At 56.4% G+C, this 22,098-nt stretch overlaps 2 protein-coding genes across 4 annotated transcripts in view; one reads left to right on the forward strand and one right to left on the reverse strand.

Moving 5' to 3' along the window:
* Positions 1 to 378: 378 nt before the first annotated feature.
* On the reverse strand, positions 379 to 6,224 carry RDH8 (retinol dehydrogenase 8). The gene is made up of 6 exons (XM_046637803.1): positions 6,122 to 6,224; positions 3,426 to 3,587; positions 2,613 to 2,792; positions 1,564 to 1,657; positions 1,152 to 1,335; positions 379 to 1,042 (listed from the first exon to the last, which is right to left on the reverse strand). The coding sequence occupies exons 1-6, from the start codon at positions 6,222 to 6,224 to the stop codon at positions 827 to 829; spliced, it is 939 nt and encodes a 312-aa protein (XP_046493759.1). The 3' UTR covers positions 379 to 826.
* A 1,634-nt stretch (positions 6,225 to 7,858) lies between these two features.
* Positions 7,859 to 22,098, forward strand: part of COL5A3 (collagen type V alpha 3 chain) — a 36,270-nt gene continuing 22,030 nt past the window's right edge. For 2 of the 3 annotated variants that reach the window (XR_006891910.1, XM_046685188.1), the window contains exons 1-24: positions 7,859 to 8,138; positions 11,954 to 12,115; positions 12,210 to 12,399; positions 12,475 to 12,631; positions 13,380 to 13,484; positions 13,790 to 13,942; positions 15,770 to 15,883; positions 15,978 to 16,124; positions 17,350 to 17,397; positions 17,471 to 17,512; positions 17,817 to 17,879; positions 18,406 to 18,480; positions 18,578 to 18,661; positions 18,849 to 18,905; positions 18,995 to 19,048; positions 19,244 to 19,297; positions 19,873 to 19,926; positions 20,009 to 20,062; positions 20,252 to 20,305; positions 20,673 to 20,717; positions 20,809 to 20,862; positions 21,042 to 21,086; positions 21,223 to 21,276; positions 21,411 to 21,455. Coding sequence is in view for 1 of the 3 variants with exons in the window: in XM_046685188.1 (XP_046541144.1) it covers positions 8,051 to 8,138; positions 11,954 to 12,115; positions 12,210 to 12,399; positions 12,475 to 12,631; positions 13,380 to 13,484; positions 13,790 to 13,942; positions 15,770 to 15,883; positions 15,978 to 16,124; positions 17,350 to 17,397; positions 17,471 to 17,512; positions 17,817 to 17,879; positions 18,406 to 18,480; positions 18,578 to 18,661; positions 18,849 to 18,905; positions 18,995 to 19,048; positions 19,244 to 19,297; positions 19,873 to 19,926; positions 20,009 to 20,062; positions 20,252 to 20,305; positions 20,673 to 20,717; positions 20,809 to 20,862; positions 21,042 to 21,086; positions 21,223 to 21,276; positions 21,411 to 21,455 (1,998 nt within the window). In the remaining 2 variants the exon portion in view is untranslated. The remainder of the gene's footprint in view (positions 8,139 to 11,953; positions 12,116 to 12,209; positions 12,400 to 12,474; positions 12,632 to 13,379; positions 13,485 to 13,789; positions 13,943 to 15,769; positions 15,884 to 15,977; positions 16,125 to 17,349; positions 17,398 to 17,470; positions 17,513 to 17,816; positions 17,880 to 18,405; positions 18,481 to 18,577; positions 18,662 to 18,848; positions 18,906 to 18,994; positions 19,049 to 19,243; positions 19,298 to 19,872; positions 19,927 to 20,008; positions 20,063 to 20,251; positions 20,306 to 20,672; positions 20,718 to 20,808; positions 20,863 to 21,041; positions 21,087 to 21,222; positions 21,277 to 21,410; positions 21,456 to 22,098) is intronic. The other variant, XR_006891911.1, reaches the window with a different exon arrangement.

Here is a 22,098-nt window from a genome sequence, read left to right on the forward strand (position 1 = left end):
ACCCAGCTTTCAATTCCTCTGGATAATACCTGGAAATGAAATTGCTGGATCATATGATAATTCCATTTGCTTTTTGGAGAAACCGCCATAGCGTTTTCCACAGCGGCTGCGCCATTTTACATGCTCACCAACAGTGCACAAGGGTTCCGGTTTCTCCACATCTTCACCAACACTTGTTATTTTCTGTTTTGTTGTTGTTGTTGTTTTAATAGTAGCCGTTCTAACAGGTGTGGGGTGGACGCCACTGCTTTTCAATTTTTTATTTAGACATAAGAAATCAAGCTTTAAGAAATATTTAATATAGCGATTCTAGTGGTTATAAATCTGTATTTTATGGAAAAATATGCATCCACTGCTGGTGTGTGCACACACACGTTTTGCTGATGGAGTGCGTGACCAGAACAGTCTGGAGCCCTCTTAGTCAACCCAGCTCAGTGTGGAGGTGGCTTTGGATCATCCTCGTATTCCCAGGCTCCAGACACTGAAGTCCTGAGGTTGAATGAGGCAGCCTGTCCCATTCTTCAAAGTCCATCGACAATGCCTCCTCCTCCAGGGAGCCTCCCTTGCCTTCCCAGACACCACTCTAGCTCCCTGCTCTGGGCTTCTCGGCCCAGGGCCCCGGGGTGGCTCTCTCTGCCCCAGCCCTGACCATGGAGGGGTGTGTGCCTGGAGGTCTCCGGCGTCCCGGCAATGCCCAGGCACAGAGCAGGTCAGGCAGAGTTTGCTGACTGAATGAATGAACACAGAGTCTGTACTGGCCTCTAGCAGGGTGTGGACTAGAAAGGCCTGGCTGCTCAGGGGTGAGGAGGGGCGGGCGAGGCTCTGCTCAGCGGGGCTGGACCCGGCGGTGGAGGCAGCCGCAGCCCAGGCATCGAAGGCCAAGGTGGAGGAGGCGCGGCCAGTGGAAGAGCAGGCGGTGGGTGGTTCGCACATACAGGCCGCCCGAGGGGTCCACGGCTTTGAGCGCGGTCAGTGGGGAGTAGCGGGCGTTGGTCTGTCGGCGCAGGGGTGGTCTGGCCGAGCCGATGACGTTGACGATGGCCTGTGGGGCGGAGCCCTGAGCTCTGGGACCCAGGGAGAGGGGGGTTCTCAAGGGAGGGGCCCCTTCACATACCCGAGCTATGTCTCGGGGCTCTGGGGCCCCCACTCACCTGGACCACATCCTGTGGGCTCTGCCCCACGTTGCGGAAGAGCTCCCTGGAGGCTGGGAGGTAGGAATCCCGGAAGTAGCGCAGGGTGTCGGGGTCGGTGCCTGGGAACTCGGCCGTGGAAACCTGCTCCATCAGCTTCCCCTCAAATTCGGTGGCCACCGGGCCGGGCTCCACCAGGGAGACGCTGGGAGCGGAGGAAGAGGAGGGGATCTGGCGCCCCGACCCACTTGCTGCCCGGTTTCGCCCATCACTGGCCGTCTTTCTTTCTCGCTCTCCTAGTTGCCCCATCATTACGTCATTACGTAACGAGGATCATTACGTGATTACGTAACGAGGATCATTACGTCATCCCGCCCCACTCCGCCATCTCCTGGCCTCAGCCCAGTCGCGCCTCCTCCCACTCCCCGCTCACAAGATGTTGAACTGGAGCAGCTGGATGGCTAGACTCTCGAAGAATCCCTCCAGAGCAAACTTGGAGGCTGCGTAGACTTCGTTGAACACGACACCTGAGAGGATTGAAGGAAGGCAGGCCCGTGGGGGGTCTGGGTGATGGGCTTTGTGGGTCCAGAGGGGTGGAGTCTTCGGCAGACAGACAGAGAGGGTTTGGGGCTCAGAATGAGGGATATCTGGGGCCAAGGTGATGGGCGTCTGGCATTGTGGGATCCCGGCATAGGGCATCAGGATGAGGTTGTCTTGGGGACCCAGGTGCCCCCTCTTCCTAACAGTGCTCCATCTGCTCTCCACCCGGATCTCCCCTATTTCCCTCCATCCTCTAACCCCCTGGACCACGTGGGCATGGGATCCCCAGGGCCCCTGAGCGCAAACCCGGCTCAGCAGGGCCCTTATCAGCCCTGTTGGCCAGTGACTGTGGCCCTCGAGGTCAGGAGGAGCAGCTGGACAAGGCACCAAAGGGATGGGGCTGACTACATGCATCTTCTCCGTGGTGGGGTGACTGATAGGGCGGATTCCTTAGAGAAGAGAGTCTAACGGGCTTCAAGGAGGAAAGACCCAGGAGTATGGATGGCAAGTAGGTGGCCTCCATAGGCAGCTCATAGCAGACATCACTAGTCAATCACTGCTCTCTTTTCTGTGGAACCTCAGAATCCCAAATCTAGACATCTCTGGGGCCTGGTGGGGGGTGTTTGGCAAGGGAGAGTCTTAGGAGTGGTTATGATGCTTCCTTTGGGTTTGGGGGACGGTTGGGAAAGATTTTTGGAGGTGTCCAGAAGTGGGGCTGATGCTGAATGTGGATGGCCATTGGCAGCACCTATAACACCACTACCTACATCTGCACCATGGCAGACCTGGTTAATCTATTCCAGAACTTTCTCCTTTCGGGCTTCAGAATCCTTCTCAACACAGGCACATTTAGAATAGGAACTAAAACCTATTTGCCATCCTTCTAGCCTGGGGAGGGTCAGACACTGGGGGGATTCCCAGGGGTGGGTCCCCAGGGCTCACCCTGCAGCCCCATGACACTGCTGACCACCACGATGTGGCCCTGTCGCCGTTTCTTCATGCCAGGAAGCACAGCTTTGACCAGACGGACAGCCCCGAAAAAGTTGGTATCAAAGACCTTCTGCATGGCAGCTAGGCTGAGCCCCTCGATGGGACCCACCAAGCCCACTCCAGCATTGTTCACTAAGGGGAGAGGTAAGGGTTACCTTCAAGTCCTCCCACCCCTTCTAGGGTCACTTCTCCAGGGACAGTCTCGGAAGCACCCCCGCCCCCATTCCAAATCCAGGGTCAGTCCAGGGTGTCTTGGGTAGACAAATGTGGAACCTTGACTTTTACGTTTAGCATTTGTTATAGGGAATCCTGAGCCCAGGTCAAGGGAAGGGCTTCTGGGAACAGCCTCTCCCTTAATGCATGAGCAATTCAGCTCTGACCCAAAATTGTATCAAAACAGCCAGACTCACCATTCTTAGAAGACCCTTTGGGGACCATGAGTTGCTTCTTCATCATACTCCCTTCCCCAAATGACTCATCAAAATAATTTTCCCAACCACGTATGGTTTTCTCCATACGTGAGAAGTTCTATTCCATAATATCCACCCTACTCCCAGGTCTCAGTTAGTTTATTTCTTGTGTTTCTAAGAGACTGATGGGTATCCTGGGCTCTGAGCCAACTGGTCTACCCCTTCTGTCCAGGGCCAGAGGTTGCTGGTGAAGCAAGAGGGCTGGCGTTCAGACGCTGGAGAGACCTTGCTCTGATGAGGCTCTGTGCTTAGGCCAGGGAGGCGGCCAGTGGCCCCAGGAGCCGCTCAGACTCACCCAGCACGTCCACTTCTCCTCCCTGGATGCAGCTGAGACACTGGGCCACCGACTCATCGCTGCACACGTCCAGCTGGGCCACGGTGAGGGTCTGACCCAGAGCCTCTCCGGCAGCTGCCTCCAGCATCCCCTTCTTTCCCAGATCCCTCATGGTGGCCACCACTGGGGACAGAGAGCAGAGTTGGGGGCAGGCACTGGGCTCCTTTCTCGTGTGTGGACCTACATGTTTCTGTGATCTCACATGAGCAGTCACAGAGGGATGGAGACCCACAGGTTTACACACTTACATTCACCACACAACCTCGAATGCACACTTGTGCACATACATTTCTATGTACATCTATCCATCCATTCATCTCTACATCCATCCATCCACCCATCCATCCATCTATCCATCCATCTCTACATCCATCCATTCATCCATTCATCTCTACATCCATCCATCCATCCATCCATCTTTACATCCATCCCTCCATCCATCCATCTCTACATCCATCCATCCATCCATCCAACAAACATTTATTGAACATCTACTACACGCCATGCCCTATTCTAGGTGCTGAGACTCTTGCATGAAATAAGAAAGACAAGGTCGCTGTCTTTATGGAGTTCATAGCCTAGTAGGCGAGACCATAAATATAGAACAGATTGCCTGGAGAAAAGAAATGCATACACATCTAGGGTCAACATACATGCATATTGTAGTATGAATAGCCACATTTACATCATCAACATAAGTTCTGATTTATTGTCAACCTACTATGTGCCAGACATTGTGCTAAACACTTTTATAAGCACTACCTCTGCTCCTCTCAAGAATCCTATGATTAGGTCACTAACATTTCCAGAGATGGCCACAGTATCTCCCATTGCACATGCTCTTCTAGAACCTTGTTGCTCCCACATCAAGACATGAGATCTCATTCCCCTCTCCTTGAATCTTGTGACAAGATGGGAACCAATAGGATGTGGTGAAAGTGACATTGTGTGGCTTCTGAGACTGAGTCAGAAAAGGTGCTGCAGTTTCTGCCTTGTTTGTAGGAACACTCACTCTTGAAGCCTTCAGCCAGCACGTGGCAGTGGGGCTGTCCTGAGGCCGCCATGCTGGGAGGAAGCCCAAGCTAGTCCAGGTAGAGAGACCACATGGAGAAGCCCTGAGATTGCTGGAAGGGAGAGAGGTGCCTGCCCAGGCCTGGCATGTTCCAGCCTCCTCTGTTCTAGTTGTAGCCTTTGACCCTGAGCCAGAACCTCCCAGCTGAGCCCTTCGCATTTCGTGACCTTTGTCAATCATGAAAGGTGAATGATTACAGTTGTTTTGGACCGTAAATCTTGGGGTGATTTGCTATTTATCAGTAGTAACCATAACAGGTAGATAAAGTTATCCCCATTATACAGATGAACAAACTGAGGCTCAGCAAGGTGAAGTTCCTTGCCTGTCCCACCCCTAAAAAGTGTCAGAACTGAGATTTGAACCTGAGTGCTGAGCCCAGGCACCCGTATACATATTTGCACTCCCCCACGAGTGCATGCACAATCACACATGCACACTCCTGGGGGTATTTGCATGTTATCTGTGGGCCTGTGTGTTTCATGAGTGCTGCACAGCTGAAAGGGGAGCCACAGGCACCTATATTCAGTGTTGTGACAAGTATGGTACCAGGGGCTGGGCTGCCTGGGTTCAAATCCACACTCTGTCACTTTCCGGCTGGGCAAACTTGGGCAAGGACCTTTGGCAGTCTGTGCCTCAGTCTCATTTCTAAGCTGGGGCAAATGATAGTGGCCACCTTACAGGGGTGACATGGAGATTCAATATCTTACTAGATGCAACACACTTAGATCGGAGCCTGGAACATCATAAGCGCTCGATCAACATCATTGACCAGCAGTTTTATCCATTCATCCATCTGCCCACAGGGACACACAGAGCACAATTACTTTCTTGCACACTGCCACTCAGACTGTCATGCCCAAAGTTGTGCATGCTTCTAAGACAGAGGGCAGAGGGCTGGATGAAGCAGCTCTGCCAACTGGGGCAATGCCCTCGCCCCCTGCAGCCTCTCTTAAGTAACAGCCCTTTGCCCACTTCAATGCCGGCCTGCTCTGGGTCAGAGGTTCCCATGGGTGGGGTGCGGGTTGGGACAATTGACTCCAGAATTGCAGAAGGCTAAGTCGCTAGACCTAGAGGTCCCCCGTAAACCCCCAAGGTCAGGGTCACTTAAGAGGCTTATCTGGGAGCGGTAATCTGGGGAGGACTAGGGGAGGGGAGCGTCAGGGGATGCCCGAGTGAAGCCTCAGAGAAGCCTTCCCCATCAGCCCTTCTAAAAATATCACCCACCCCGCCTCCCTCCCCCCACCACATTCTCTCTTGCTTTAGTTTGCTTCTTAGCAAAATTATTAGCGTTAGATATATTACACAATTTAAAAATCTGCTTATTGTCTGTCCTCCCTTCCCTCTTCCATGACCCCGCTACCCAGGGGAGAGGTTTTTGTCTCTGTATGTTGTTCGCAGCTGCATTTGCAGCACCTAGAACAGTGCCTGACACTCGGTAGGTGAAATATTCGTTGCATCAGGGGATGCTTCCAAGCCCACACACATGCAGCCGAAGGGATGGGCTGTGGAGCCAGTGCCGGGAGGGCTGGGGGTCCTCGGAAGCCGTGCCCACCCCTGCCCGCCTCGGCTGCCCTTGGCCCCTTACCCTGGAAGCGCTGCCGGGGGTCTTGAGCCAGCTGCACTGCGAGCTCCAGGCCAATTCCTGTGGAGCAGCCGGAGATCAATACAGTCCGCGGTGGCTCGGCCATGTTGATCCCTCCCAGGACGGGTGACCCCTGCTGGCCAGCACCTGACTCCTGTCACCCACCCTTGGCTCATCTGCCTCCTCCAACTGATCCTGCAGGGTGAAGGGGCCCCGGGGGCCTCCGACTCTGAACTGACCTTGAGTGGGCAGCTGGGGGCAATCCCTCAGCCTCAGCACACCCTGTGTCCTTTATCTGTCAAAAATTTCCTCTCCTCACTGCTACGCGCAGAAATGGGGTCTTTTTATTAGGCTGGTAAATTATTCAGGGCTGGGGGGATTTACAGGGAACGGGGAATCAGCAGGGCATTCTCTCCCTGTCTCTATTCCGGGCCAAGAATCTTCGATTGGAGGATGATAGTGAGAGAAGGTGACAGAGAGTGGTCCTCGAAGGGTCCTTTCAGAATGGAAGTGGGTGGAGAAATGTCAGATGGTGGCCATAGACTCTGGGAAGAACTTCCCAGCAAGGCAGGGCAGGGCAGGGCAGGGAATGTATGAGAGTTTTAGCTGGGGAAGTCTTAGCGTTTGGTGTCTCTGGGAAGGAGGAGGGGCAGCTTGGGGCTATTCCCTCTCCTCCCCACTCCCTGGGGGCCCCCATCTCCCCCTCAGGTCAGATGGGCCCCACCCGTCCTCTCCAGAGACACAGAGACTCTTTGTCTGAGGAGTCAGAGGCTGGGAGGAAGGCACAGCCGGCTTCTCCCTCTTCCCCATGGCCGGGAGGGTGGGGGTGCGGTTCAGGGCCCAGGATACGCCCTTTGGGTTCCTCCCGCAGAAGCTCTGGCAGATCCCGCAGGTCTCTGCTTGTTCAATTGCACAGACAGCTCCACCTGACCCCCTGGGGCCTCTTCACACTGGGGGGTCCCAGCGGGGTGAGGGGGGTCCCTGCCTCACCCCAGGAAAGGCAGGGATCCACCCCTCCCTGCGGCCGTGCCCTGCTTTGGCAGAGGGCCAGACCCCCCCATTCAGTGGGGACGTGTGTGAGGGTTTGGGATTACGGCTGGGGCACCCATCTGAAGACCTGAGTCAGGGAGAGGAGGCCTAGGGATGGGGGAGGAGACCCTTTATTTGAAGACTAAGAGTTTGAAGAAAATCATGAACAAACGGAGTTTTGGAATCTGTGGTGAGGCTTTGGGGGTGGGGCCAGGACATCCAAGTCTGTCATTTGGGCGGAGAGATGAGGGTTCGGGGTGAGGCTGGGAACCCCATTTTGGAATCTGGGGTGAAGTCTGAGGCGGGCTGAGGATCTCTTATTTAGGGACCTGAAGGGAAGGCTTTGGGGTGCAGCTGGTACCTCTTAGTGTGGGCCTGAGAGACCGGGGTAAGGCAGGTGGGTGAGAGTCGGTGTGAGGCTGACACCCCATTTGGGAGCCTCGTCGAGACAGAAAGGATTTGGTATAAAGCTGCACCTGGATGGAGGCTGAAGGTTTGAATGAGGCTAAGATCGCCTTTGAGGGAGTTTCTTAGGAGGAAAGGGTTTGGAGCGAGGCTGGGACCCGGAATCCCGAGGCCGAGTGGGAATGACCCTCCTCCTCCACTGTGGGGTGGGGCGAGAGGGCCCAGCTCCCCGCCCAGGGCTCCGCCCCTCGCCGGCCAATCAGCGCTCGGCACAAACTTTCCCAACTCCCTCCGCCGGCTGTCAGCCGCCTCCCCTCCAGCGAGCCTCGCCTGGCTGGGCGCTGGAGCGCAGGGCGAGGCCAGGGCGGGGTCTCGGGCAGTCTCTTGCGGATCCCGAGCGGAGCCGGCCGCCGCGAGGGAGGGCACCGAGCCGCTGGAGCCGCCGCTCCCCGCCGCCGCCCCGGCCGGTCCCCCGCCTCGCGCGCGGGCCCCGCCGGGATGGGGAGCCGCCGGGGCCTGGGCCAGCCGCGGGCCGGCCTCTGCCTGCTCCTGGCCTCGCTGCAGCTTCTGCCCCGGACGCAGGCCGGTGAGCCGGGAGGGAGGCGATGGGACTCAAGGTGCAGGAGCCGGCGAGGCCCCCGAAGACGGAGTGGAGTCGGGAACGGGGGGCGTGCGCAGGGGCGTGCGTGTTGCGCGTGGCTACGGGGTGGCGTTCGGGCGCGAGCGTCCGACTCTGGGCGATTTGTGGGTGTGACAGCTGGCTGGGGGGACGCGGGCGGAGAAACGTGTGACCATGTTTTACTGGCCAGTGCGTGAGAATGAATGCAACTCAGAGGCGTGTGTGTGCGTGTAGCAATGTGTGTGCGGCCATTTGGGACGAATTTGTGTGTATGCCTGGGTGTGGGATTGACGATGACTGTGTGGATGTGGCTGACGGGGTGATCCCTGGGCGAGTGTGTGATTGTGAGTTGTGGATGTTCAAGTGTGTCTGTGTGCGGGGCTGATTTTGAGAATAATTGCGTGTGTGTGTTACGAGTGTGATTGTGTGTCTCTAGGTGACCCTGTGAGGAGTGTGATTTTTGGGGTGTACGTAATTGCCCGTGAGAACGTGAGTGGATGATTCTGAGGGGGATGGTGAGTGGGGTGAGTATGCGAGGGGGCTAACCGAGGCTGCAGAGTTCCCTTTGCGCCTCCCCAGGTGGCTTCACCCCACTTTCCCTCTTCTTCCTCTGCCCCTAGTTGGCCCGCACCACCACCCCTCTCCCCATCCCTTCCCCCCTCCCCCCACCCCGCGCTCCCCAGAGCCGAGATCAGCACCATGGACAGGACCTCGAGGGCCGCGGTGAGGGGCGAGGCGGGGCGGGGCGCAGGGCGGGGCGGGGCGGAGCGCGGGCGGGGGCGGGAGTGCAAGCTGCTCCCCCCAGCTGAGGGAGTCTCCAGTGTTTTTCCCGAGGAATTTCTCAGGGGCCCCCAGGGGTCCCGGGGGCCGCCGGACGGGTGAGTCAGCGCTGACGCACGCCCAGCTGCGCGCATCTGGCTGGACGCCGTGCCCCGCCCCGGAGGGTTCCGGGTAGGGGGCGCCCCGGGGATCCGGAAGGTCGTAGTCCCTCAAGTGGTGATGGAGGGGGCTTCTCTGGTCTGAGAGATCCCAGACTTGGCCCTCCTGGAAACCCCTCCCTAAGGCGAACTCAGCCCCCTAACACACACACACGCACACTCACACACACGCACGCACACTATACTACAATTTCTCTGGAGTCCGGGGAGATGCCTGCTCACACGGACAATCCCAAATTGGCCTATGCCCCGTTCCCACGCTCACACATGCACACCGTCGTGCAATCGCAGGCATCGTTCAGAATATAAGTCCCTGGGGACACTAGGAATGTTAAACACGGGTGCTCACGTCCAGGCAACCCCATCAGCCACCCGCCACATGGTCACAGCTTTTGTCACCCTCCTACGCTTTTAAACTATCACACATGCTTTCCCTGGCATCCTTCCAACACGATAGGCATTCACAACCAGTCACCCACTGGCTGCCTTGGCCACACGCTCACATATAACCACACCCCCCATCTCGAGTGTAAGCCTCACAGTCACAGACTCACCTGTGTGACCCGTAGAGCCGCGAGCTCACCGGCAGGACCCAGACTCACAAGGACACACAGCCACCAGTCAAAGAGCTGCATCTAATCTCTCCATGGTGGGTCAAATACTCACACACGTTGACACAGCACAAATCACACACTCGGCCATTCCTTGGTTCATATAGAATCACACAATATATAGAATCACGCGATATATAGAATGCACAATCTCATACATGTATGTAGTAACATATACACACATTTACACAGACACTCACACCCATGTTCTCCTATGCATCTGAGGGGACCCCAACCGTGTCCCAGCCGGGCCCCTGTCTGCCTCCCTCCGTGTCGTAGACCCCATCCAATGTCTCCCCGGGGCCCTGACCAGCACAGAGGAGAGACTGTGGGGGAAGGGCGGGCTGGGTCCTTGACAGACCCCCACCCCCTGGCCCTGCAGGCAGGACTCAATGCCTCTTGTGTGTCTCCTTGTCATGAAGCCAGCAGTGAAAAGAAAGGGCAGTCAGTCTCTGAAAGGTCATTACAGAAGGGACACAAGATCTAAGCAGGAGACATTTGGGTTCGATGCCGGCAGGGACTTTGTGAGTGAGCAGTTGGTCATGGGGAGACCCCTTCCCACTGAATACAGCCTGGGGTCTGGGCGAGGAGAGAGCCTGGGAGAGCCACGCAGGGTAGGGTCATGGCTCTCAGCCCTCGCCTGGCCCCATCTGGGATGATCGTTCCGTGGGGAAGTGACCCTTGTGGTCAGCGGAGCCTGGGAGCCCAGATCTCAGCCCCAGGGGCCTGTAACTCAAATACCTCTTAATGACAGCCCAGCCACAGAACAGGCAATTAGAGATGGGGCTGGTGGCGGCGACGGGGTTGGAGAGGGGAGTGTGGATGGAGAGAGAGAGATGCGGAGAGCAACCCACACCCAGAGATACAGAGAGGGAGGCACAGAGATAGAGACACGCAGAGAGAGACAGATGGGAGAGCCAAGGAAATACCGAGAGACAGAGACGGAGAGAGCTAAAGAGTGAGAGAGAGCGAGAAAGTAGAGAGCGAGAGAGAGAGGGAGAGAGACACTGATTCAGAGTTGGACACAGATGGAGACCTGGAAAGACCCATGCAGAAAGTAGGACAGAGAGAGGGCGGGGAGGGGGAGAGATGAGGGAAGGCTGGAGGCTGGGGGCAAGAGGGATCCGAGGCTGGAGGATAAGGAGATCTCACCCAGGAGGAGCTGGGACAGGGGTCGCTCATCCAAGACCCTATCTCCCCCAAGTCTGGCCCCCTACCCTGGTTCCCAATGGTGAGGTCAGCAGAGCCGCCCCCAGGGTGAGGTCATGGGCAGAGTCGGCAGAATCTGGCTCCTGCCAAGAGGCTGGGTCAGGGGGTCAGTGGGACAGTCTGCCGAGTGGAGGGGAGATCAGGCAGGGGCTTTGGGCCCAGGGAAGCACCCGCCCACCCCTGCCCAAGCCATGTGGTTCCACTTAGCACTGGCCGAGCGGCGTGGGGCGGGGCTGATAGGACGGCTGGGGTTAGGATCTGGTTGGGCCAGACCAGTCCCTCCTTTTGCTGGGATGAAAGGGAGAGGGTCAGAGGGAGGAGGTCAGGAGGTTATCAGAGAGAGGGGGTTCCAAGGGGGAGGGCAGGGAGGGTGATGAAATGGAGAGGTCACATGTCAGATGGAGGAGACTGAGATAGGCAGAGGGAGGAGGGCAGAGAGGGTGACCAGAAGGAGAAGTCATTGGGGATGGTCAGAGAAAGAGTGGTCAGAGGGAGAAGGTCTGAAGTGGCAGGGGTCAAAGGGAGGAGGTCATGAGTGATGGCAGCCAGAAGGAAGAAGTCAGGGGAGGTGAAGGTCAGAGCGAGGAGGTGTTGGGTGATGGTCAGAGGGAGGAGTTCAGAGGGAGGAGGCGGGGGAAGAACACACACAAGGAGCCCCTCCTCTCCAAGCGGGTTTCCCCTGGCAAGGGGGCTTCGGGCTCAGGAGGCAGCCCCAGGGAACCCGTGTGGGGGAGTGCACGGGGCGGGGGGGGACCGTCTGGCTCTGGGGCTCAGGCCAGGAAGCTTTGATTCATCCCAGAACTAGGTCAGCTTTGCTTTTTTCTCACCAAAAACCAAGGGAAAAAACAGGAGTCAACAGGCTGATGAGGCCGGAACAGCTGTGGGTGGTGGGGGGTGTGGGTCCCAGGCCTGTTCCTTCTCTCTGACCCACAAACACAGTGGGGGGTTGAGCCCCCCAAACCTGAGCCATTCCCGTGGAGTCCCAGGCTTGTTGTAACTGTCCCACCCTGGCTTCCCCCTGCAGCTGAGCCCGTGGATGTGCTGAAGGTCCTGGGTGTGCGCGGGGGCCAGGCTGGGGTCCCTGTGGGGCCTGGCCTCTGCCCCCAGAGGGCCCCGGAGGGCGACCGGGCATTCCGAGTGGGCAAGGCCAGCACACTAGGCGTCCCCACGAGGGAGCTCTTTCCAGGTGAGTCAAGGCAGGAGGGGCTGGGGATCACCCCGGAAACGTGGGTCACTCTGCTAGGCCACCTGAGCTGCCTTTTTCCCTCTGTCCCCTCCAGATGGGCACTTTCCTGAGAATTTCTCCGTGCTGGTCACTCTGCGGGGCCAGCCCGCCAACCAGTCTGTCCTTCTATCCATTTACGATGAGGGCGGTGCCCGGCAGCTGGGCCTGGCGCTGGGGCCCGCTCTGGGCCTCCTAGGTGACCCCTTCCGCCCCCTTCCTCAGCGAGTCAACCTCACGGATGGCAGGTGAGTGTAGGGAGGGTGGGGGTCCAGGCAGAGATGGGGTGAGAAGCACCCCTGGCTGAGACTGTCCCCTTGCAGGTGGCACCGTGTGGCGGTCAGTGTGGATGGTGGGATGGTGACCCTGGTGGCCGACTGTGAACCTCAGTTGCCTGTGCTGGGCCAGGGGCCTCGCTTCATCAGCACAGCTGGACTCACTGTGCTGGGGACCCAGGACCTTGGGGAGGAGACTTTCGAGGTAAGGCTTCAGTGACCTGGGAAACTGAGGCAGAGGATGGGAGAGAGTTTTGTCCACCCCCTGAATCTGGGCAAGAGATTGTAGTAGGGAGATGTCCAGCTTCCATCTAGCACCTGGAAGCTGAGAGAAGGGGGTGCCATACCTTGTTGCGCATCTTAGCGGTGTGCGACTGTGAGATTGTAGAGTGATAAAACTAATTTGTGATGATGCATGCTCGGCTCATGGGGGAAGGATAAGGTTGTGACATGCGCCTGCGCTGGTTGTTGTGATGGTGCGTAATTGTATGTGGGGCAGTTGTGACATTGAATGCCGGCCAGGCGTGGTGTTGTGTGGCTGTGTGACAGATGTGGTTTGGGCGTAGTGATTGTTGGGGGTGACTGTGCTGTCTCTGTGATGTGTGTCACCTCCAGGGGGCCAGGGACCTCATCTATCGTGCTCCCCTCCTTATCCCCAGTACCTTGAAGGGCACCTGGCACATAGTGGGAGTCACCATGTGCCCGAGAGCTAAGGAACAAATGTGCCTCTGATGAGACAGATGTTGTGGGATGTGGTTTGTGGTCGAGATTTGGTGTGACCCTGATGGGATCTTTCTTCTCTCAGTTTTAAGGGGCAGAAGGATCGCTGGGGTGGGGCCACCCCGTCCTTCTACTTAGAGTGTTCTGGGTGGAGAAACACCAAGCTTTGGTGCTTGGAACGGGGTCAGAGTCAGCCTCTGGCTCCCTTCCCTGACTGCCCCCCCCCTCCCCAGGGAGACATTCAGGAGCTGCTGATAAGCCCAGATCCTCAAGCTGCCTTTCAGGCCTGTGAGCGGTACCTTCCCGGCTGTGCCCACCTGGACCCTACAGCCACAGGGGTGAGTGAGAGGCTCGTCATCCCTGGCTCCAGGTCATAGGAATGAGTGAATTCTGACCCACATCCCATGGGGCAGCTTGATCCCTGCCCTCCAACAGGCGTGAGTGACCTTGACCTCGAGTTACATAACTGAGTGACCCTTGGCCCCAGATCATATGATTGACCTTGACCTCAGGTCACAGGGCTAAGTGAGCCCTCGCTTCAAAGCACAGGACCAATGGACCATGTGCCAGCATGACCTCAGGTGACCTGAGTGATGGGGCCGCCATTGAGGGGTTCCAGACATGATTGGGGCCCTCTTCCCAGGCCCCCCAGGGTGACCCAGAAACCCCTCCCCCTCGAAGGAAGGGGAAGGGAAAAGGGAAGAAAAAAGGGCGAGGTCGAAAGGGGAAAGGCAGGAAGAAGAAGAACAAGGAAACTCTGACCCCGAGTCCACCTCCTGGCTCCCTGGAGAACCAGGTAAGGGACCTGCGACTTCTTACCTCTGCTCTTTGACTGCCTGACCTCTGGTCTCTGATCTCCACTGATTGCTGGCACCTCACCCAAAGTCTCTGCCTCTAGTCTCCCATCTTTGACCTTTGACTTCTTTCAGCTGACTGATGGCTTGGGGGGTGCTGGTCCTGTCCTCTGAACTCTCCCATCTCTGTCACCCCAACCTCCAGTTCTGGAGGGCTAGAGGGAGGGGACACACCAGAAGAGTACCTTATTATCAGGGGATTCTTGGTGAGGGCTACTGTTTAAGGGTGTTGGTTCGCTGGGGTGAAGGAGGGGTTCATTAGTTAATGTGTCATTGTTTGGGGTTGACTGGTTGGGATCATTGGTGATGGTTATTCATTGGGGGAGCCACTAATTAGAATTGGGGGGGCACTATTTGGCCTACCTGACTGAGATTGCTGGTTGGGGGGTCATTGTGGGGAGATGATGATTGAGGTCAATGTTTGGGGGGTTTCTAGTTAGAGGTCACTGTTGAAGGTCATTGATGGAGGCCACTGTTGGTGTTATTGGTGTCACTAGTTTAGGATTAGTGGTGGAGGGGGGTCATTTCTGGGGATAATTAATTGGGGAGGTTCTCAGTGGGGGACCACTGATCGGAAGGCACTAGTGGGGTCACCAATTGGAGTCATTAGTTGGAGGAGTGACTTTTAGGGGGTCATGGATAAGATAATTAGTTTCGGAGTCCCTGATGGGTTATTAGTTGGGAAGTCACTAATAGGTCATTGGTTAGTGGAATTACTGTTTGGGGGTCATTAGTTGGGGAGCTCTAGTTGGGTTCACTCATGGGTATTCATTTTGGAAGAGCATTGGTTAAGGGAATATTGATTAGGGGTCACTGGTGGGGCTTATCAGTTGCGGGGGAGTCACTGGTTGAGGTCCCTGGTTGGGGAGGTCACTGGATGGGAGAGAAACTGATTGGAGTCATTGATGGGGATCACTAACTGGGGGGCCTCTGGTGGGTCACTGGTTATAGGAATGATTGGTGGGAGGTCAATGACGTGGGTTATTCATTGAGGGGGTCACTGGTTAGGTCCTTTAGTGAGGATCATTGGCCAGGGGTCTTTGATGGGGGTCGTTAATTGGGGGTGGGGTCACTAACGGGTGACTGGTTGTAAGAATAATTGGTACCATTGATGGGAGTCATTAGTTGGTGGGTCACTGGGTAGGGGTCCTTGGTGTGGGCCACTGACTGGGGTCCTTGGTTAGGGGAGTTGCTGGTTACATGACATCTGCTCTCAGCATCAGCAAGGAGAAAGAAATGATCACTCCAGTCCCAGAACGGGGACACCAGGAGTAGCCTATCCCATCCCCTTCCTCAGCCCTAGCCTGTCACCTTGGCCCCCACCACCCTCTTCGCACCCTTCACCCAGTTCCTCTGCAGCTGTCCAGGCCAGGAGGAACTCTGCTCCCTCTCTGCCTGCAGCCTGGCTGGCTGACTGCTGAGCTCTGCCTTGGGAGTGGACACGTGGGGTAGGCTTCCGGAGTCTGGCCCTAAGTACTGGACCTTGACCCTGACCACTGGGCTCTGGAGCCAGCCCCACTCTGCCTTCCAGGCCTCACAGCCCAGGCCAGCGCCGCCCCTCCTCCAGACGTGAGAGCTCCCCCTGCTGGCTGTCCTGGTCCAGCCAGCACACCGCCTACCCTATATGCCTCTGATGGTTTTTGAGAATCCGCTTCCATCCTTCTCCCTAGACTAGGTCCTCCAGGGGAGAGGGCTGTCTCCTCCTTTGCCTCCCTTTTGTCTTGATTGTCTTGCCTCCAGACCGGATTCTCCCTCTGTCCCTGCTCCAGACCTCCACTGACATCCCCCAGACAGAGACCCCAGCTCCAACTCTGTCTCTGACTCCCACACCTTTGGTCCTCACCACCGCTGTGACTACTGGCCACAACATCGCGATCACAGAGGTTGGTGGGCAGTGGACGGGGCTGGGCAGGGCAGCGGTGGTGGCAGACAATGAGGAGGTCAGGGGCAAACTTTGGCCTGCCCCAATGTCCTCAGGAAAGCCTGAATCCTGACAGCGAAACTGAACTGGGAACTCTGGAGACCAGCTTGGCCAAGGAGGACATGGAAGGAGGTCGCCCCACCATGTGGCCTGACTTCTGGGCAGCAGAACGGTCATTGCAGACCCAGTTCCAGATCCTTCCTGTGAGTCTGGGTGGCTGGGTTAGGTGCGGGGGAAGAGATTCCTGCCTGGAGCCACACACAACCACATCCTCTCTTTTGCTTTTTTAAATCTTGCCTAGAATGTCTTCCCACCAGCCTCGCGTGGTTTTTATTTATCAACAGTCACTGTGTTAACGTGACAGGCATTGTGCTAATAGATGGCTCTGGGGGTAGGGTCATGCCTTTGGCTTTTAATCTAAGCAAGATGAGAAGCCACTTGAGAGGCAACACGATCTGACTTGCAGTTTTAAAAGCTCCTTCTGGCTGCTGCTCAGCGTATGGACTGTAGGGGGAGCCAGAGGGGCAGCAGGGGAAAAAGTCTACACGACAGAGTTGTGATCTGGATGAGGGGGTGCTGGTGGCGGTGGGGACGGAGAAAAGTGGACAGATTTGGGCCGTGCTCCATGTTGCTCTTGCTGCTGGAGGTGGAGAAAGATGCAAAGAGGACCAGGTAGATGCTCGGTGGCGCCACCAGATAAGATGGGGAAGCCTGCAGGAGGAGCCAGTGGAAAGGGTCGAGGATCTCATTTCCGATGCCCTAAATTGCCGACACCTGTTTGGCATCCAAATGGTGATGTCAAGCGGGTGATTGGTTAGAAGATTCTGGAGTTCAAGGGAGATGGTCTACGCTGGAGTTAAAGACTTGGAACTCATCTGCAGAGCAATGCTGTCTTTGGTCAAGAGTTTGAATGAGGTTGCCTAGGGAAATCACACAGACAGAGAGGGGAGCCCAGGTTCCAGCCTTGGTGTTGGACGGGGGAGGAAGTGAATAATCCTAACCGACTCCCCCTGAGTGCCTGTTAGGTGTTAAGCATTGTTTTAACTTATTCATCTTCCCATGGGACGTATAGTCGTCGTTCACCCACCGACTTTGCAGGCGAGGCTGTAGGAGTTGAATTAAGTTGCCCAACATCACTCAGCTAGTGAGAGGCAGCTCTGGGATTAGGACCACAAAGGACTGAGAGCCCCATGAGCTCCAGAGTTCATGCTCTTCGTCTTGATGCTGCATAGCCAGCTTGAAGCTGGAGGCTGCTCAGAACACATCGGTTGAAGAAACCACAGCAGAGGCAGCTCTGAGGGTGGAGCTTGTGTGCAGGAGTGCGTGCGTGCATGCAGGCGCATGAGACAAGTGTGAGGTCAATTAGCTGGGAGTTCTGTGTCTGAGTCCTGGGCCCACATCTCTCTTCTCTCCACTCCCCTGCCCCAGGGCGCCGGAGAGAAGGGAGCCAAAGGAGAACCAGCAGTGATTGAACAGGTGAGGGGTGTGGAGCCGGGAGCGGGTGGAGGGGTCTGGGCTAGAATGGGGGTCACACTCATTTCTCCCTCAGGGACAGCAGTTTGAGGGACCTCCAGGAGCCCCTGGACCCCGAGTGAGTCATGGCTGTGTTTTCCTCTTTCTGCTTTCTCTTCCAGTTGGGGTGTTTGAGCCCCTGGGGTGAAATGTTGCCGGATCATTCAATGACTATTGGATATTTGAGTCTCAAAGGATGAGTCAAAATAGGGGTGGGGGATGTAAAGCTGGGAGTCGTGTGGGTCAGTATAGTATTGAGGGGCGGGGAATGGCTCGGTGATGGGTGGGAAGGTGAGCATGGGGTCAGGGTCAGTGGTGGCTCGGAAGTCAGCCTGGCTCAGTCTTTGCACTTCTCATGACTTCTGTTCCCCTGTCCCCAACAGGGGGTGGTTGGACCCTCAGGTCCTCCTGGTCCCCCAGGATTCCCTGGGGACCCTGGTCCACCGGTAAGAGACTCCCTATGGGGTGTATCCTTCTGGGGGAGTGAGGTTTCAGGCTGTGGGGCTGAGATTGGGAGCATGGATGTCTGAACATGGGTCCGGGAGGCTGGGACACCGTCTCGAAGCTGGCGCTGACCCCTCCTGCTCGTCTCTTTTCCCATCTGTGAATTATCACTCTGGTCCTCTTTTGTCCCTGGGGGCCTATCCCCTCTTTTCTCCTTCTGTCTCTACCCATGAGTTTCTTTCATCTCTGTCTTTCTCCCTATGTCTCTCTTTCTTTATCTCTCTTCTCTCTTTTTCTGTCTCTGCCACTTTTTGTAACTCTCTCCCTCCTTCCATCTCTCTCTCTCACTCCTCTCTCTGTCTCTCCCTGCCTCCTTCTTTCCATCTCTCTGCCTCCACCCTTCTGTGTGTGTGTCTCTCTCCTCCTCCATCTCTATCTCTCACCTCTCTCTCTCTCTGTCCCCTCCTGCTCCCATCCTTTCCTTTATCTCTCTGCCTTCATTCTTCTCTGTCTCCCTCCCTCTCTCAGGGTCCTGCTGGCCTCCCAGGGATCCCTGGCATTGACGGGATCCGGGGTCTACCAGGCACAGTGATCATGATGCCGGTAAGAAGGAGATAGGGTGGCACAACCTTGGGGCGTGGAGCCCTCACTCAGGAGGGGGCCTCTCTTTGGGGCTCCCCTCACCACTACTTGCCCCTAGTTCCAGTTTGTAAGCAGCTCGCTCAAAGGACCCCCAGTGTCCTTCCAGCAGGCCCAGGCCCAGGCAGTACTCCAACAGGCTCAGGTGAGTGGAGGACGACAAGGTGACCGAGGGAGGGCTAATGGGAAGACACCGAGAGAACGACAGAGACGGGGGATAAGGTGGGCTAGTCAGGAGACAGGTGGATAGTTGTCTCTTGAAGATGCCTTTTTGGGGGGGTGTCAGGGATCTTGTGGGAGACCTGAGACTCTGCTCCTCTCTCTTTTTCTAGCTCTCCATGAAAGGGCCCCCCGGCCCAGTGGGGCTCACTGGGCGCCCAGGCCCCGTGGTGAGTGAAGAGGCTACATGGAAAAGGGGGACTCAGGAGTGGGGAGTGGTAACGTTCTGACTGCTTTACCCCATCTCTCTTCCTCCAAGGGTCTCCCTGGGTATCCAGGTCTGAAAGGAGAGATGGGAGAAATGGGGCCACAGGTGAGACTGGTGGGGGTGGGGACAGGCTCGGATGGGAAGAGTCTTCTCCTGGGGCCACAGGATAATGTTCTAGTTGAGGAAAATGACAAGGGCTGGGGTACCCTTGAAATGATTGCCCTTCCTAGGGAATGATTTAAAATAAATCCTTCCTCCTTCTTACTCTCTTTTTTCTTCCTACTTTTCTTTCTCTTCTAGGGTCCCCGAGGCCTTCAGGGACCTCTTGGGCCCCCTGGCCGAGAGGGAAAGATGGTGAGTGACTCCTAGGTCTCGAGCTATCCCTTATCCATCCCTCAATCCCCAACGTGAGCCTTGGCTCTGTGCCCCACGGGTCTCCTGGTGTCATTGGTGGGATAAGAGCACTGAGAACAGAGAATGGCAGCTCCACTGAGGGTGTGACAGAGGCGTCTGGCCAGGTCACAGAGTCGGGGAGGACTTGGCAGACAGAATGTTTGGACTGAGATCTGAGGTATAGCCAGGTAAACAGGAGAGGAAGGGCATTCCAAAGAGAATGAACAGTATGTGCAAAAGAGGAGACTGGCACATTGTGGAGGAGTGATGAACACGATAATTCCAGACAGTTTTAAGTGCAGTGAGGAACCTGCAACAGGGCATTTGGTGGAGGCTGAAGACGATGGTTCTTAATTTTTGTGACGATGGTGACATGCACTAGAGCAAAGGCACCAGGGATGAAGAATAATGGGTGGGTCTGAGATATATCTGGAAGGTTACATTTGTACACAGACAAGCCCCCAGCACAGGATGCGGCCCAGGAAGGTGCTCGGTAAATGGTACTGGGTATCTTGATGACGTCACCTCTTCCATAGGGCCGCTCAGGAGCAGATGGGGCTCGGGGCCTCCCAGGGGAAACGGGACCAAAGGTAGGTGATGGGGCCAGGACTGGGACTCAGAGGGACTGTCAGGGTCGAGGATTCAAGGCTCAGCTGGTGTCTCTGTGTGCAGGGTGATCGAGGTTTTGATGGCCTCCCAGGGCTGCCTGGTGAGAAGGGTCAAAGGGTGAGTGTGTGAGGCCCCTCTCCCACGTGCAATCCCCTCCCAATATTCATGGCGACCCCCTTGCCTCCAGCATCAGAGCCTCCATCCCTGCGTCTCTGTCCTCACCCCGTGTGCCCCATCTCCTTTCCTGGGGGGCTGGTCTCCACCCCCACCTTTCCACTCTGAACTCCCCTCCGTTCCCCACTCCAGGGTGACTTTGGCCATGTGGGGCAGCCAGGCCCCCCAGGAGAGGATGGTGCGAAGGTAAGTTTGGAAGAGACTTAGGGGATGGTTTGGAAGCTAGAAAGCGAAAATGAGAGTCAGAGTGGAGTAGATCATTTAGGAGACGGGGTGACGGATGAGAGTCTGCACTTGGGGGTGAGGAGGGTCCAGTGGGGCTCAAAAAGGCAGACTGGGAGCTGGGAACTAGTGCTGGAGTTGGGAGGTGAGACTCAGGGTTGCAGGCCTGGGATTGGGGTAGAGAACCTGAATCGAATTATGTGTGCTCACTCGGCTGGATCCTGCTGCACCCTTTGATCCTGAGTTCCCTGGAAGGGGCCGCCCCGATGAGGAAGGTGGTTCTTTGAGGGCTGCACGTCTCCCCTAACCAGGTGATGACACTTTCCCACAGGGAGCAGAGGGACCTCCGGGGCCCACTGGCCAGGCTGGGGAGCCAGTGAGTATCAGGGACCCCCAGACCCCTTGCCTGGCACAGGGGAGAGAGTCAGGGCCCATGGGGCTGGGCTAATGCTCCTACTTCCTTGCAGGGCCCCCGAGGACTGATCGGCCCCAGAGGCTCCCCCGGCCCCCTGGGACGGCCGGTGAGAATGTCTTCCTCTATGCATACCCCTCTATGTCATACCCCTGCCTGTCCTTTTCTAGCCTTTCTCTCCTCTGCATGCCATTTCTGTTGCCTGGTTTCTCTGCCCACCTCTCAGTGTCTCAGATGCAGGCTCCTGCACGTGTGTCTGTTCTGGTCTCACACCCTGTCCTCCCCCAGGGTGTAGTTGGAATTGACGGTGCTCCAGGTGCCAAAGGAAATGTGGTATGTGGTCTCCCTTCTGACCCTTGACCCATGACCCTCCACGTTCTTGTCCACTCCCATGTCTCCCATTTCAACTTTGCTGACACCTCAACACCAGATCCCTTTCAGCTTCATGGAACCCTCACTTTGTCCCCAGGGTCCTCCAGGAGAACCAGGGCCCCCAGGACAGCAGGGAAATCCTGGATCCCAGGTTTGAGCTGTCTTTCCCAATAATGCGGGGTGGCGGTGGCCAGCCAAGGTCACAGACCACTCCCAGCCTCCCCAAACTCGGCGCTCACTGCCTCCTTATCATGCCATCCTTTGCCTTCTTTTTTATACCCTCAGGGAATCCCTGGCCCCCAGGGACCCATTGGCACTCCTGGGGAGAAGGTGAGTGACAGCTCTACCTCCCCCTCCCCCCATGTCTTCTCCCTTCGACTCTGTCTGCAGGGAAAGCTACCCCTCAGGGCCCTTTTTGTTAGCTCTGGATAGTGATAAATTGCAATGTTCCCTAAACAAGTCCAGAGTGTCCTTGTTGTCTTAAAAGTCCTAAAAGTGTCATTGTTGGGGAAAGTTTGGTTGTGAGAAATAGAAACCCACCAAAGCTAGACTACATAACGGGATATTGTCAAGATACAGGGGGACCCACAGCAGCCATCATAGCAAGCATTACCAAGATTCAAGGGCCAGGAAAGCCCTTCCTCTGAGGTCCTGTGGTGTCATCTTTGTTTCTCTGCACGTGTTCCCTATCTCCCCTGGCAGACAGGCTTCTTTTTGCACATATCTTCATCTGTCCTCACCCCCAACTTCTATTTCTACACACTGTTGTCCCATTTTGTCACCATCTCAGTCCCCAGCTCCTTATGACCTTATAGTTTCTTTACCCCAAACCATGTGATCATAGTTTCTATAAGGTAAGTTGTCCCTTACCTCAAACTTTCAGAAGAGAATCTGATTGACTTAGCTGGGCCAAGGGGCCCGTCTCTGGACCTGTCAACTGTTTGCAGGACATATGGGGTCGCCTCATGCCTGC

Source organism: Equus quagga, chromosome 14 (genome assembly GCF_021613505.1).
Source record: "Equus quagga isolate Etosha38 chromosome 14, UCLA_HA_Equagga_1.0, whole genome shotgun sequence".
Classification (NCBI taxonomy): domain Eukaryota; kingdom Metazoa; phylum Chordata; class Mammalia; order Perissodactyla; family Equidae; genus Equus; species Equus quagga.